Raw genomic sequence first — 13,897 nt, 5'->3', positions numbered from 1 at the left:
GGTTCGGCGAAAGAGTTGAAAGGAATGAGTGACTGAAAGGTGAGAAAAGGCGAATGGAAGCGATGTGGGACACTTGAAGGAGTGAAAGAGCCCAGAAAGAAGACGCGATCGTGAAAAAAAGAGTAGACGAGGGCGGAAGCAGAAGAAAGACGGTTCGGTTCGATTGTTGTAGAACGGAAGAAGAAGAGAAGGTGGGTTCCAACGGGAACTTGTCTTGGGTCGGAGTGACGACAACGGGCAAGGGAGGGGGGAGAAGAAAGAGAGATGAGATGAAGTGCCCGAGGAATGGAATGGGGAAAAAACGAGCTAGAGGCCCCGGAACGGAAAGCAAAGAACTGGACGGGGGGGTCAGGCGGATGTAGCAGGTAAATTACACAGAGGTAAACAAGAATGCAAGCGTCGTCGTCGTGTGGGAGCTAGAGGGTTGAAGAATGAACGAAGGAAGGGCCTCCAGACAAGGGCGACCCAGCTGAATGGATATGGATGTGGATGATGAGCGATGCATCGATAGACTCCAGGGGAAGGGAAACATCCATTTCCATTTGCACATTTGATCGCTCAAGCGCCTGCACTGCACACACAAGACCCAGCCCATCCCCATCCATGAAAGGCGCATCGTTTTGTGAATGCGCCTTGTGGCTCCCTCCCCTGGCCTCCATCCATGGACATGGACAACGGCCCTGGCCTGGCTGCAACCGTCAGAGAACAGACCCCGACGTCACGAAAGCAGCCGGCGCCGTTGACATCCATCGACACGAGGGAAAAGGGGGCCAACCAGGGCCCACCATCACGACAGAAAACTTCCATTCAGAGCTGCACGACGCTGCTAGCGGCGGGGTTCAATGGGGCAGTTCCCCTGGCGGCGGCCGCTAAGCCAGGCACAGGGACAATACAGTAGGTAGGTACTTAGCGAAAAAGGTCGGGTTTACCGCCCAACACCATCTCCCGGAGCAGGTGGTCTCATTTGTTTCATCTGACTCCCGATGGATGGGAGCGGATGTTTCCCAGATCTTTCTTTTGTGCTTCGCCGCATGCAACGACAATGCCTCCTAGTAAATGGCGATAAGCTTTAGTCTTGTGCCATCAACTCCAACAGCTCACTTTGAACCCACTCATGCTCTCTCTTGCATTGACCACGATGCTTGCTCCTCTAGCGGCGCATGTGAGACGAACGGATCGGATCCAGGGCAATGCCCTCTCTGACAGCAACACCAGCAGCCCAGCAGCAACCAGAGAGTGCCGTGCTGCACAGGCGAAACGCTCCAGCAAGACGCCATTTATGCAATCCACGCAGGCCCAGTCTGACTGGTATTATTACGATGGACATGCCGGTCCCTGGCTAGCCCCAGAATGGTAATATCAACCCCAGCGTAGCCGCCCAGGATCTATCGCCTTGGCTTGGAGCCAGTGGTCCTCTGCACTGCCGCGCTCATCAAACGCTCGTCTGGAGAAGCACTGTGAGGAGACCTGGAATATGGCGCATACTGACAGTGTGTGGCAGCAGCAGCCTGTCCAGACCCGGCAGAGCTGGGGGTGTCATGTCGTGTCGTGTTGTGTCGGGCAGAGAGGCAGCCCTTGGCAACAGCCGCATTCGCACTCCTTTGTCGCTGCGCGGTGGAGCGTCAAATCTCAATGCAGCTCCCACCCACTCTCCTTCATTCAGCTCTCCGACGGACGTCGTCTGACGGATCGCATACAGCCGCAGAAGCTCACAGGGGAGACCAGACAAAGGACGGCCATGGCGACGCAGGCGGTCAGGCCAAATCATGTCTCAGAGAGACAGGACGCCGCGCTGCATGTGTCATGTCTGCAGCGGCCAGGGGTCAGATGTTCTAATTTTTCTTTGTGCCTTCCCTCCTTGCGCCGTCCAAACCACCACTACGCCATGTGAATGGTCCTGTCGACTGTGGGACAATGGCTTGCATGTGGAGGGATCCGGATCGGCATCAGGGATCCATCACCCGTTGTCGCCCGGGCTCGCCACGGCTATTGCTGAAGCTCGTTACGAGTCTTTGGCGATGTGACCTTGCCAAACCTAGGTCGAGACTTGTGTGAGACGAGGAGCGTTGTTGAAGCTGTAGAGAATAGATGTGCGAACTGCTGGGCTGAGCAAAGACGATTCCCTTCTGCATCTTCGTTTCATCTTTGCAGAATTCGCGCCCAGGCCAGCCGCTGAACTGTCCTGCCTTAGCGTGAAACAATAGCATGATAGTGGAGGGATGGGATGCAGTTCCCGGCGCCTGTTGGCCTCCCCCCTGGCCTTCGCGCCAGCCTGGCCGTTGAGCGGCTTCAACCTTTGCGGCTTGATCGAGAATAAGAGGCCTCGTGAGGCCGCGGCTAGACGAACCTTCTGGCCTGGTGGGCCTCAACCTGGTGATGTTTGTTTCCACGATGCAGTAATTCGTGGTCGTGAAAAGTGGCCAACTCAAAGTCGTCTGCTGCTGGGAGATCTGCTCTCTTGGCGACTGCTTCCGGCTTGAAACGACGTGGAGCCTTGGCACCGTCGGTCAGCATCAGCATCAGCATCAGCAGTTGTCAGCCCGCACCGCTCCATAATCCTTTCTTTTTTAATAGAAGTGCGTGACGAATATCCGTATATCGCATCGCATCTAGAAGCGGTCAGCGAACGGGAGATGACGATCCAAAGCTTTTACAGGGCTACCTCGTGCCGTTCATCGATCGTGAATACGGCCCGTCCGTGCTCCCAATGGCATTCTGAGGGGAACATCGGGCGACGCCATACAACCCATCACCGGATGCTAAAGCATACGACACAGATGCTTTGTTAGAACAAAGAACCTCCAGGTCGAATAGTGTAGCCGAGACTGCAGAGATACGAAGCTGCCAAGCTTTCGTCATTCTCTTTTCATTCAACGGGCGCCTTTTACGGGAAGCCTGGGTTACAGCAAGGGAATTCGAACACGAGGTGCAGGCCCGAGGTCCCTATCACGATGTGATGATGCACATGGAAGCCTTCTTTGCCCTTCACAGGCTGTCGCGAAGAGGTAGGATTGGTCTGTTGTCAATTGTGGTCAGCTATTGCGAATAAGGTGTGGAAAGTCAAGTTGTTGGTAAATCTAGGCTACGGGTCTCGGCGTACCTAGGTACCTAGCCGAAGCTTGTAAGTTGCAAAGAGCGAGCTACCTATGCAAAACTCTTGTCATCATTTGACGAGCATTGGGCAAGTAGATCTATCTGTTCAGATAAACTGGCCAAGGACATGTCTAATAGATCGTCCAGGTCAAGAGCCAAATTACTCTAAGAAAACTTCTATGTCGTTGCTTTGAGTTGCACAGCTACGGTAGCCACCAATCGGGGCTTCGGGATTAGAGTGACCCGAGTCAAGTAGTGACCTCCAATTCTTATCAGCGGTCGTGCGATCAAAGGCAGAGTTGACAGCTCGTATGCCATTCTGCTCGTTTACAACGCCGTCTGTATGGCAGGCTGCGACACATTTCTCGGAGGGAGAGGGAGAGAATCTAGAATTTCCATGGACCCTGGGTAGCCGTTTGCTATTCGGCACTTTGACGACGATATGACCTCAGCGTAGGCGCGCCTCTTCCAATAACGCTTCTCACTGGACGCCTCACAAACGCCCACCTGCAGTCCAAGGCGATGCGACGCCGTGAGAGTGGCTGTCGACGACCCTAGCTTGCGTCCCCAGATCTCTCCGCCCCCTCCAGCCTCCCGCCCGTATCTGCGGGGGTTGGCGACTGAGGCCCGATCTTGGAGCTGAGACGGCCGATCCCCTCGGCAAGATCAGTGAAGGAGCCATCCATGTGTTATTGCTTTTATCTGGCTATCTGGCTTGTGTGTCCAGCGCCTACACTTGCCAGACAGTTGGCTGCCCCTCATGAGCTGATACGGGGATGGGCGGGATCAACCACCCAGGCATCTTGGCATTGGTGATGTGTACGGTCTAGATTCTAAGCAATAATGCGGGATCCAATCGGGAGGGGTTCCTCATTCCCCAAGGCTGCTTCTTCGAGAACCAGCAGTCCTTGATAGGAGAGCCAGAAACAAGGCCGTCAGGTGTTTTGTTGCGTGCTCCTCCTAGTTCTCAACGGAGATTCTCACGGCCGGGACCCCGAGTCGCCCGTGCACTGGGAATAACGGCGCGGAATTAACGGTGGACTGGGTCGGCGGAGGAATCAGTCAATCGGAGCGAGCCTGAAAGGAGTCCAGGACGCTCGACGGGGCGAGTCTGAGTCGAATCGGGGTCTAGACCCTTTGACGACCCGCGTCTTCTAGGATAAGATCGGCTTCCAGCCAACGGGCCCTCGTGCAGATGTACCGGTACTACAGCGTCACACACCGGGGAGTCGGACCTGTTAAGAGATGAGCAGAGACATTGTAGTTTTCGGGCCAGACAAGAGTCAGAGCTAAGACTTTAGGTGTTGTATCAAGACCTATCAGATGGAGGCGGTGTCATGGAAGCAGAAATGGACAAATTGTCACAAAAAATGCCATTCTCCTGAGATTACAGCAATCCTCTGTAACCACCTCCAAACAAACCAATATTGATGCAAAAGTACCACGACATCGGGCTTTTGAAGTGGTCGCTCGGCATTACATCATATGACCCTCGCTTCCCGTCTTTCTGGGAAAGAGCATCCCTGTCCTTGTCCCCAGTCCAGTGGAAGGTGCTGAATTATTGGGAGTGACTTTTTTTCCACCTCCACGCGCGCACGCACGCACACACTGGCTCTCAGGTTCACGCAGTTGCCTGCTGATCAATCTTGGTGCATGCCCTCTTTCCCAACCTCAAACCTTCCATTCCCATCGAGTCAAGGGAGTAGGTAGGCTACAGTCAGAGAAGGAGCCCCCAAGCCTTTCATTTCAGCCTCTCATTCAATACCCCACCTTTTTTTTTTACACCTTCGACTTCCTCCAGACCCTGAGATCGGAGCCTCGACACGTCACGTTTTCGACCGCATTATCTGCCAACTCTACCGTGCCTCGCGATTCGCGCTCGCAAACCAACTTCATCTTGTCTGCGCGCCTATTACCTAGCCGACATTCCATGTGTTGCTATTGAGGCACCGTCGATACGCAATCAGAGGCCTTGAGCATCGTGTGATGCGCTCTGCCCCCCAAGCCTTGCGCTCGCGACAAACATGATGGCCAACCCGATAGGCGAAGATAACTGGCTCGCCTACCTCGAAGAGATAGTTCGCAATGCCTCCGACCTCGAGCAGCGAGTCAATGTCGTCGAACTGTACAAACGCGCCGTCGGCGCTGAGCCTGGCAGCCTGCGCATCTGGCTAGCCTACTGCAACTATTTCTGGTCGCTATGGGAGGAGACTCAGGCCCCCTCAGGCGCCGGCTGGTCCGACGAGGAGCGCCTTCTCGGTCGCGAGCTCTTTTCCTTCGGAGCTGCTCTTGATCTGTGGCAGCAAGGATATGAGGCTATCCGATACCGGCTCGGCGACAGCCACCTACTCTGGGACCGCTGGATATCTCTCGAGATGGAGCTTCTTGCTAAGACGAGAACCCCCGAAGGCATCAAGCGCATCACCCACCTATATCGCGACCGTCTGCTCACCCCGCACCTCAAATGGGACGAGACCTCTCAGAATTTCTCGACCTTTTTGTCCGAGTACAACCGTTCCGCTTGGGAGGATTCCATGAAGGACATTACAACCAATGCCCAAGAGACGAAGCGCTTGATCACTTCACGCGATCCTTTCGAGAGCAAGCTGAAGCGCGCGGTGGATGCCGGTGATGTAGATGCTCAGAAGGAGGCATTGACAACTTATCTCGAATGGGAAATGATTGAAAGCAGGCGCAGCAACGACAACCCCGAAATTGGCATTGACCTATGCCGTGGACTCTACGCCCGTGCGCTGACCAGTGTTCTTGCCACAGATCAGAGTACTTGGCACGAGTACATCGTGTTCCTTTCGTCTTCAAACTCTGATCTTCAATCCCCTGGAAACCTCCTCGATGTCCTCCGCAGGGCTGTTCAGCATTGCCCCTGGTCGGGTCTTCTTTGGAACCGCTACATTCTGTGTGCCGAGGAGGCAAGACTACCATTTGGTGAGGTTGAGTCCATCAAGCACGCCGCTACGAGCGAGGATCAGCTACTCAAGGATGGCATGGAGGGCATGATTGAGATGTATGTGGCTTGGTGCGGCTTTCTGAAGCGGACTGCGATGGATGCCACCGCTACGGACGAGTCCGTTGACGTTGCCGATGTCGGTCTCGGCGCTGCTCTCGAGGATGTTTCGGTTGTTGGACAGCGACTCTACGGCAAGGATTTTCAAGGCGATCCCAAGTTTCGACTCGAACGCATCTATATCCAGTATCTCACAGAGAAAAAGGGTGCTGTGGACGAGGCCAGAGCTCAGTGGAACAAACTTGCATCCATGCAGATTCACGCCGACAATCACGACTTTTGGTTCAGGTATTATATGTGGGAGATGCTGATCTTTTCTTCCTCTGGTGCTCAGGACAATCGGAGTCCCACCCCCTCCTCCGCCGGTGCCAGCTTCCGAATACCCACTCTGGCAACTGCGGTTCTGGCTCGGGCTGTTGCTCGTAGGGAGATTGACTGGCCTGAAAAGGTCTTGGAGGTTTACATGCAGCATTGTAACGACTATGAACAACCCCTTACTTTGCGGAAAGCAGCCGATCGGGTGCACAAGACTGGAAAGGATGTGAAGAGGCGTCGTGAACGCGAGGAGCAGGAGAAGACAGCTGCCTACGCTGCATACTACAGCGCCCCGGCGGCAGAAGAGGAGAATCAGGAGGCTAAATCACCAGGCGGTTCTAAGCGAAAGCGGGAGGCCGATGCGGATGCCACAGAGGAGCCTGAGATTGCCAGTAAAAGACAAAAGAGCGATGCCGACAAAGCGCAGCCTGAACAGGGTGCGACTACACAGCAATCACAGGCGCCCAAGAGAGACAGGGAGAATTCGACTATCCTCGTAACCAACCTCCCCGGCGACGTCACCCAAACCAAGGTTCGTCAGTACTTCAAGGAATATGGACACATCAACAACATTACCGCTTTTGTGCGCGATGAGAAGGCCAACTCCTCCACAGCCCTCATCGAGTTCAGCTCGCCCGAGGAGGCACAATCTGCATTGCTTCGAGATGGAAAATACTTTGGCCAGTCACAACTCACTGTTAAGTCTGGGCTCGATCTGACTGTTTACGTTGCCAACTTTCCTCCTGTTGCCGATGAGGCGTACATCCGCAACCTATTCAAGGACTGTGGAGAAATACTGAGTGTTCGATGGCCAAGCCTCAAGGTCAACTCCCATCGTCGGTTCTGTTACATCTCATTCCGGGATCGAGAGGCATCTGCAAACGCCGTCAACAAGGAGGGCAAGGTGCTCGAGGGCCGTTACAAGCTTCTTGCCAAGTATTCTGACCCCAACCACAAGAAGGCTCGCGAAGGCGCTCTCTCAGAAGGCCGAGAAGTCCACATTAGCAATCTGGACAGAACAGCCAGCGAAGCAGACCTCAAGGGTGTCTTTTCCAAGTACGGCAAAGTCACGAGAGTCAAGGTTCCGCAGACCCTATCAGGTAAAAACAAGGGATTTGCCTTTATCGACTTTGAGACAAAAGAGGAGGCAGAGAAGGCCGTGGCGGAGATGGACAATACCAAGTTCCGAAGCCAGATTCTTGAGGTTTCACTTTCCAAGGAGTCAAAGGTGAAGCCAGCAGCCGTGACCATCGTTGCTGAAAACGCCAGAAGCTCTCCAGCGCCTTCATCCCGCGATGCGGAGGGAGACGATGCCATGGAAGACGCAGGAAGCGATGCTCAAGCGAAGCCAACTGCTGCGGACATCTCGGCCCGGACGATTGCTCTGATGGGTCTCCCTGATACCGTCAACGATGCGAGGATTCGAGCTCTTGTCGAACCCCTAGGGGCTATTGTCAAGCTGATCGTTCTTCCCGCCAACGGAGGTGCCAAGATCGAGTTTGCTGATGTTGCCACCGCTGGCAAGGCAAGTCTTCAACTCAATAGCATGGAGTTTGAGGGTCGTCCACTTCGAACTGGTACCGTGGAGGAGCTCCGGCAAGCCAAGGCAGAGCACGTTCAAGACCGCATTGTGTATGGAAGTGGTAACAAGGATCAAAAGCCCAAGGCCGCCACATCTACCGGTTTCATGCCGCCGCCAACTACCTTGCGGCGACCTGTGCTAGGCAAGCCTGGCCCACGCCGTGGCCTCGGCTTCAAGCCCTCGGCCCCCAAGGCCGCCCAGAACGGGGCGGAGACCAACGGGGAATCTGTGGCGGGTGCCAAGAAGAGCAATGCGGATTTCAAGGCCATGTTCCTGGCGAGCAGCAAGGAAGAAAAGGAGACGGAGAAGAAGGAAACCGAGACAAAGTCCTGAGCAGTACGGTGGAGACTGTTTTCGACACCACATCATGTAGCATATTGTATCGTACTACGATGAGATGAGATATCCAGGAGATTTGGGGAAGACAGAGGAATGGGGGAAGACTGTACACTGTACAGCTGTTGAATGCGAGTACTGGTGCTCAACCTAGCTCTAGGGCCAAGAGAAGGCCTTCTAATCACATCGTTGCGTTATTGCTTCGTCGCCATCCATCTGCAAGCCCAGACATGAAGCCCATTTCAGGCTATACCAGGTAGATTGGTCGATATGCGCACCGCTTTTATCTAGTATTATACCTTCAAAAACGTCTAATGCATTGTATCTATTTTAACATGACTTGCCTTTCCTTTTCCCTTGAAAACCAGTTATATCCTCTATGTCTGAGACCCCGTGAATGCAACAAACAAAGTGGTCAAATCCATCAAAATGCCTACCTAGCCACTCAAACTCACGCCTTGACTGCCAACCCAGTTGCAACCGATCTATCCTGCCCGAAATCCTGCGTGAAGATTCTCTGCCAAACGTCGAGCCACTTCTCCTGCTGGGCAGTGGGCAGCTTGCCCGGCTGCTTGAAAGACCTGGTCAGAACCTCGCGCAGGCGAGTTCGGAGAACTTTGATAACGAGCATCGTCTTCCAGTCTGGGACAACGAAGCGACCTCGATTTCCGTCCAAGACAATTACTCCAGAATACATCTAGCAGAGGCATTAGTACTAGATCAAAGGCATCAGCTGAAATATGGGGTCTTACATCGCATCGTACATCGCCGCACAAGAGGGCGATTGCGAAGGGTTCCACGGCCGTAGCCTCGTGGGCGTGATACACCCTGTAATTCAATGTTAGCTCGTCAATCAAGTAGATGCATAGTTGAAGGCTTACGTCTTGGACTGCATAATGTGATAGTAGGACAACCATCTGAGATCAAGGCGACCTCGGTTGACAGACGATGGGTGGAGGCTGATGGATTGGTTCGTACCAATGTTTCTCAACCCCTTGGACCCCGGTGCTTCTCTCACGAGAATCTTGGGGTAGAAGCTCCATGCAATAACAGAAGCTGAAACCACGTCATTGTCACTGTTGAGGTTGACTCTGCGTGGGATCTCGAAAAAGTGTTGGTGTCGCCGTCCACGGCCACCAGAAAATCTAGCCCGTGAAAGCGTTCGCCTCTCTTCTTCCGTGAGGGATAGGAACCCAGAGTCTGCAAGAGATGTAAGAAGCTGTCCTTTGAGATCCTCTATATTGGCCAGAGTCTGCTGGCTCAAAAAGTTCTTTCGACAGAATTGAAACTCCTTTCCACCGCCACCAGTAGACTGGCACACTCGCTTCCACGCTAGATATGCGTTGTAAATGGTGAGAAGATCCGAATCTCCTCTTCTGAAAAGCATGCGCGCGTTGTCTGCTTGCGCTCTCTGGCCAAACGGTGCCGAGAAGGGTGACTTGGAGGATAGTATAGCAGCAACGGTGATGGCCATATCCAGACACTTGAAGATGACTCCAAGTAGAATTAGTTTTCCCAAGAAAACATCCAAAGGCAGTCTAGCTAGTTGATGTCCAAGCGGTGTCAGCTCTTCGGCTTGCGTCAAAGCACGAACGTCGACGAGAGCGTCAATGGCGCGACGTATGTTTTTAGCAGATGGGGGATCCAAGGCATCACCTAGGGTCTCCTCAATTCCTCCTATCTTGCAGATCTTGACTCGGATCGCAAGATCTTGCAAGGAGAGTCGGAGCATTTCAGGGGTCTGCTGATCGCTCATCAAGTTGTCATGGCGATACTTGGTAAACATGTGGAAGCAAAGTCCCTCTTGCACTCGGCCGGCTCGTCCACGCCTTTGCTTGGCATTTGCGCGCGAGATGAATGTATCGATAAGGCGTGACAGTTGTCGTCTCTCATCGAATCGCATCTCACGATGTTTGCCAGTGTCTATCACACAGGTGACATCGGGAATGGTGATACCTGTCTCTGCGATGTTGGTAGCAAGAACAATCTTGCGTATGCCGGGAGGTGGGATCAAGAATGCCGATTCTTGATCCTCTGTAGCAATGCTGGAGTGGAGGGGATAGACAAGCCACTCTTTGGCGAACCTTGGATCTCCAAGAAGCATATCATTGAGAGTACGGATCTCTGCAATACCTGGCAAGAATACCAAGATAGCCTTGCTATAGTTTTGGAGATCATCGTCGACTGCAATGTGGGCTATTAACTGAACAATCAAGTCAAACTCGATGCGATACTCGTCAAGTTGGGCCAGGCTCGATCGTGTCCTCGACGAATATCCTGTCAAGCTCTTCGAGACATCGCTCTTTGGGTTTTCCCCTTCGCTCTCAGCCAGGTCGTCGTCGATATCGACCATCTTGTCCGGCTGAGAGTCTGCTGGCGTATATCCAGTAAGTTCGACAGCATCTTCGAGATAGCGGACCTGGACTGGAAAGGTTCGTCCAGGAACGTTGAGAACAGGCGCTCCGTCTAGATACGCCGAGAAACGCTCAGCATCAACCGTAGCTGACATCAGGACAACCTTCAAGTCCTTCCGGCGCTTGAGAAGCTTTTTCAAAACAATCAAGAGGAAGTCGCTGTCAATCGATCGTTCGTGAACTTCATCGAGCACCAGATGCGTTACCTCTTGGAGGTCATTTGAGCCTTCGAGCATTCGCATCACGATACCAGTGGTCGCATACACCAGTCTCGTTTCTTTCGAGGCTTTGGCCTCCAGCCGAATCGAGTAGCCAACCAGAGACCGGTTGGTGCCAAGGTCATTTCTGTTTTCACCAAGCTCTTCGCTCACTCGGCGAGCAAGAGAGATTGCAGAAATACGTCGAGGCTCTGTGCAGTACACCTTACAGGGCTTTCCCTGCGACAGCTGATGCTCCAACAAGAATGATGGGACCTGAGTACTCTTGCCGCTATATGATGGTTAGTTCATGCCGGTTCGGGGTTATGAGGGAAGGGTATCATACCAGCCGGTCTCGCCACAAACAATCACGACCTGGTGTCCATCGACAGCGTCCAGCACTTGCTGTCTGAAGTGCCACATGGGAAGCTGCATTCGGGATTGCTATTCACTCGTCAGTTTCTGCTAGAATTAGAAGCTCGTAGCCTTTCTCACCAGCATCATTTGGAATTTGCGGGTACTGGACTTGTCTGCCCAGATTCTTTGGTAGTACTCTGCGTTAGTAGCGTTCTGTCTTGAACGATCCTGGCCAGCATCGTCACCAGAGTCGTTCAGGGTTTTGCTACCCCTGCCCCTGAATGCTCCTTGGATTATGACGCCGTCTTCAAGCTCTTGATCGTGTCGTTGGCGAACTAATGCTCTTAAGTCTTTAACCACGACTCTGTCTTGCTCATCGATTTGAGCTTTCCTGGCTTCAGCAAGCTCGGTCCAGAAATCCTTCCACACATGTGGGAGCCTAAGGCCGACTTTCTCTTCTTTGGGATTCCCACTGAAAGTATAGAACAGAGCTGCCGTGGAGATGTAAGCCTCAGACTGCTTCGAGTCCGGTGTAGCAATGCCGGTCATGGTGAAGGTGAAGTGGAAGGGATCAGCAATAATCTCAACATCGGACGAGGTAGCCGGGAACGGCAGTTCTTGTGCTTTCGTCCAGAAAATATCCAACGAGTAACGGTTCGCAAAAGATACATCCGATACAACGATGTACGAGACTCTCGCCGTCGCATCTCTGCATTTCATAGTTAGCAAGAATATTCGCCTCTGAAACAAAAGGCCGTTAGGTTTTACCTTGAGCGACAGGCCTCCTCCAAAGCCCTCCTGGGACTGACTCCTGTCCACTTTCCAAAGTCCCGGATCACGACCTTGGATCCGTCGGCTGAATTTACAACAGTGCGGCTCTCTCCAGTGCTGGCGTCGACTTCGTTCTGGGGTAAGGAGGCAAATAGTCCCCCTATGTCGTCGTCGTCGTCTTCGTTCGCCTCAGCCAGAATCTCAGCAGCGATCCGATTCGCTTCGTCGTTGATTTCGTCCTCATCCGTCTTTTCCGGCGCTGTTTCATCCGGCGTTAAAGCAGCTTCCATCTGTGTTTCTGCCTGTGCCTCGGCCTCCTTCTTTGCGGCTGCAAGCTGTTTCTCCAAGTTGATTTTCTGAGCTTTCCATAGTTGCTCGGCTTCGTACTTGTCAAACAACACATCAGATTCAATCTTTCTGAGTTTTGCTTCAAGCTTTGCGACAGCAAGCTCTTCGTCAACATCAGCAGCCTGCGATTTGTCCAACCGATGGTAGCCACGCTCGAACTCCAGAAGCTTGGCTTTAGTCTCCAGATACTTTGGAACAAGCTCGTCAGGTTCGATATCACTATCGCAAGTGACAACCAATTTCTTGGCTGCGGTCTTAGCCGGTCGGCCGATGCCGGCAGTTTTACCCTTGCGGCCGTTCTTTGACTCAAAGTGGCGAGGAGTGCTTGATCGAGTAGGAACTGGGCTTTCCTGAGGAGTTTCTATGCCAGATTCAGTCAGAGCATGGCAGGTGGTTCAGGGGTCGAGAAACAAACCAGTAGTACTTCTAGGGATGGGCTTCGACTTGGGCTCGTACGAGGGCAACTCGTCAAGGGGGCATTCCCGAGCCAGCCAATCGAGAGCTTCCTCAAGGCCCCAGATCGAGTCTCTGTTTGTGGGTGATACATTTGGCGAGATGTCCAGTATGTAACGTATCACGGCCGCAACACGCTCAGTGGGAAATTCGGCGGCGGAGAGCGTTTGCTGCAAAGTCCAGAGTCGAGTGATCATGTCTTCCTCGGGAGGCATCTTTCCAGCACCGCCATTCTCGGACGAGGTTAAGCTGGAGGATGAAAAGCGACTCTCAGCTTGGATCATGTCGAGGATGTGATCCATCAGCTCCTGGGGCAACCACTTGAAGCTATTCACCGAGTCCGCTTGGCCACGGAGAAGCCGACGGTCCGTATCCAGTCGAGTTCTCTGGCGCTGAGCATCCCTCTTTGTTTTGCTAGCATGTTTTTCAACAAGAAGCTGAAGCTCGGATTCCTCCAATTGCCTCTCAAACTCTTCAGGGCTCAGCGGCTTTTCCTGAGTAGCAGCACTGGCAGTCGCGTCACCAGGAGTCGCAGTCGACGATGGTGGGGCATCTTTCTGCGTCGATGGAGGGGCACCTGGGCCCTTGGCAGCAGCGCTCGCAGGCTTCGAATCAGACTCGGAGAGTTCAGGCCTGGGCTTGGAAGCGATGGAGGTGGTCGCGAAGCCACGGGCAGGGTTAGCGGCGGGCTTCTTCTTCTTCTTTGCGCCAGCCATGATGGGCGGTGCCCAAGGAGAAGAGGAAGAGTGGCGAGTGAGAGGTCCCAGTCAAGGGAAAATTGTGACGGATGCTCTGGCGCGAATATCTTATGGCAGGCTGCAGGGGAAATGTAGGGACGATAAGTGTCAAAGGGGTATTTTGCCTTGCGGCGTGCAGGATCAAAGATCTGGGGTTTCAAGTTTAGATCAGGCTGAAGAAAGAGTGCGAGAGTAAGGTCGGTTGGTGGAGAGGATGTGACGCAAGGGCTTTTGATCGGTGGACCTCGAGGTGCTGCTCAGGCGCTGCT

The 13,897-nt window shown here is 53.4% G+C and overlaps 2 protein-coding genes across 2 annotated transcripts; one reads left to right on the top strand and one right to left on the bottom strand.

Moving 5' to 3' along the window:
• Nucleotides 1-5,120: 5,120 nt before the first annotated feature.
• On the top strand, nt 5,121-8,303 carry NECHADRAFT_10800 (uncharacterized protein; the record flags this gene model as incomplete). Its single annotated transcript, XM_003051037.1, has 1 exon — nt 5,121-8,303. A coding segment is annotated over one exon (3,183 nt), but the record flags the coding sequence as incomplete, so codon positions are not given.
• Nucleotides 8,304-8,802: 499 nt separating this feature from the next.
• NECHADRAFT_41135 (uncharacterized protein) lies at nt 8,803-13,607 on the bottom strand (the record flags this gene model as incomplete). Its single annotated transcript, XM_003050656.1, has 7 exons — nt 8,803-9,048; nt 9,116-9,179; nt 9,233-11,254; nt 11,309-11,406; nt 11,656-12,028; nt 12,088-12,799; nt 12,854-13,607. 7 exons carry the CDS (start codon nt 13,605-13,607, stop codon nt 8,803-8,805), a joined length of 4,269 nt encoding a protein of 1,422 aa, XP_003050702.1.
• Between the last annotated feature and the right edge of the window lie 290 nt (nt 13,608-13,897).

Source organism: Fusarium vanettenii, assembly GCF_000151355.1.
Source record: "Fusarium vanettenii 77-13-4 chromosome 5 genomic scaffold NECHAsca_5_chr5_3_0, whole genome shotgun sequence".
NCBI lineage: Eukaryota > Fungi > Ascomycota > Sordariomycetes > Hypocreales > Nectriaceae > Fusarium > Fusarium vanettenii.
This window is presented reverse-complemented; position numbering and strand designations above follow the sequence as displayed.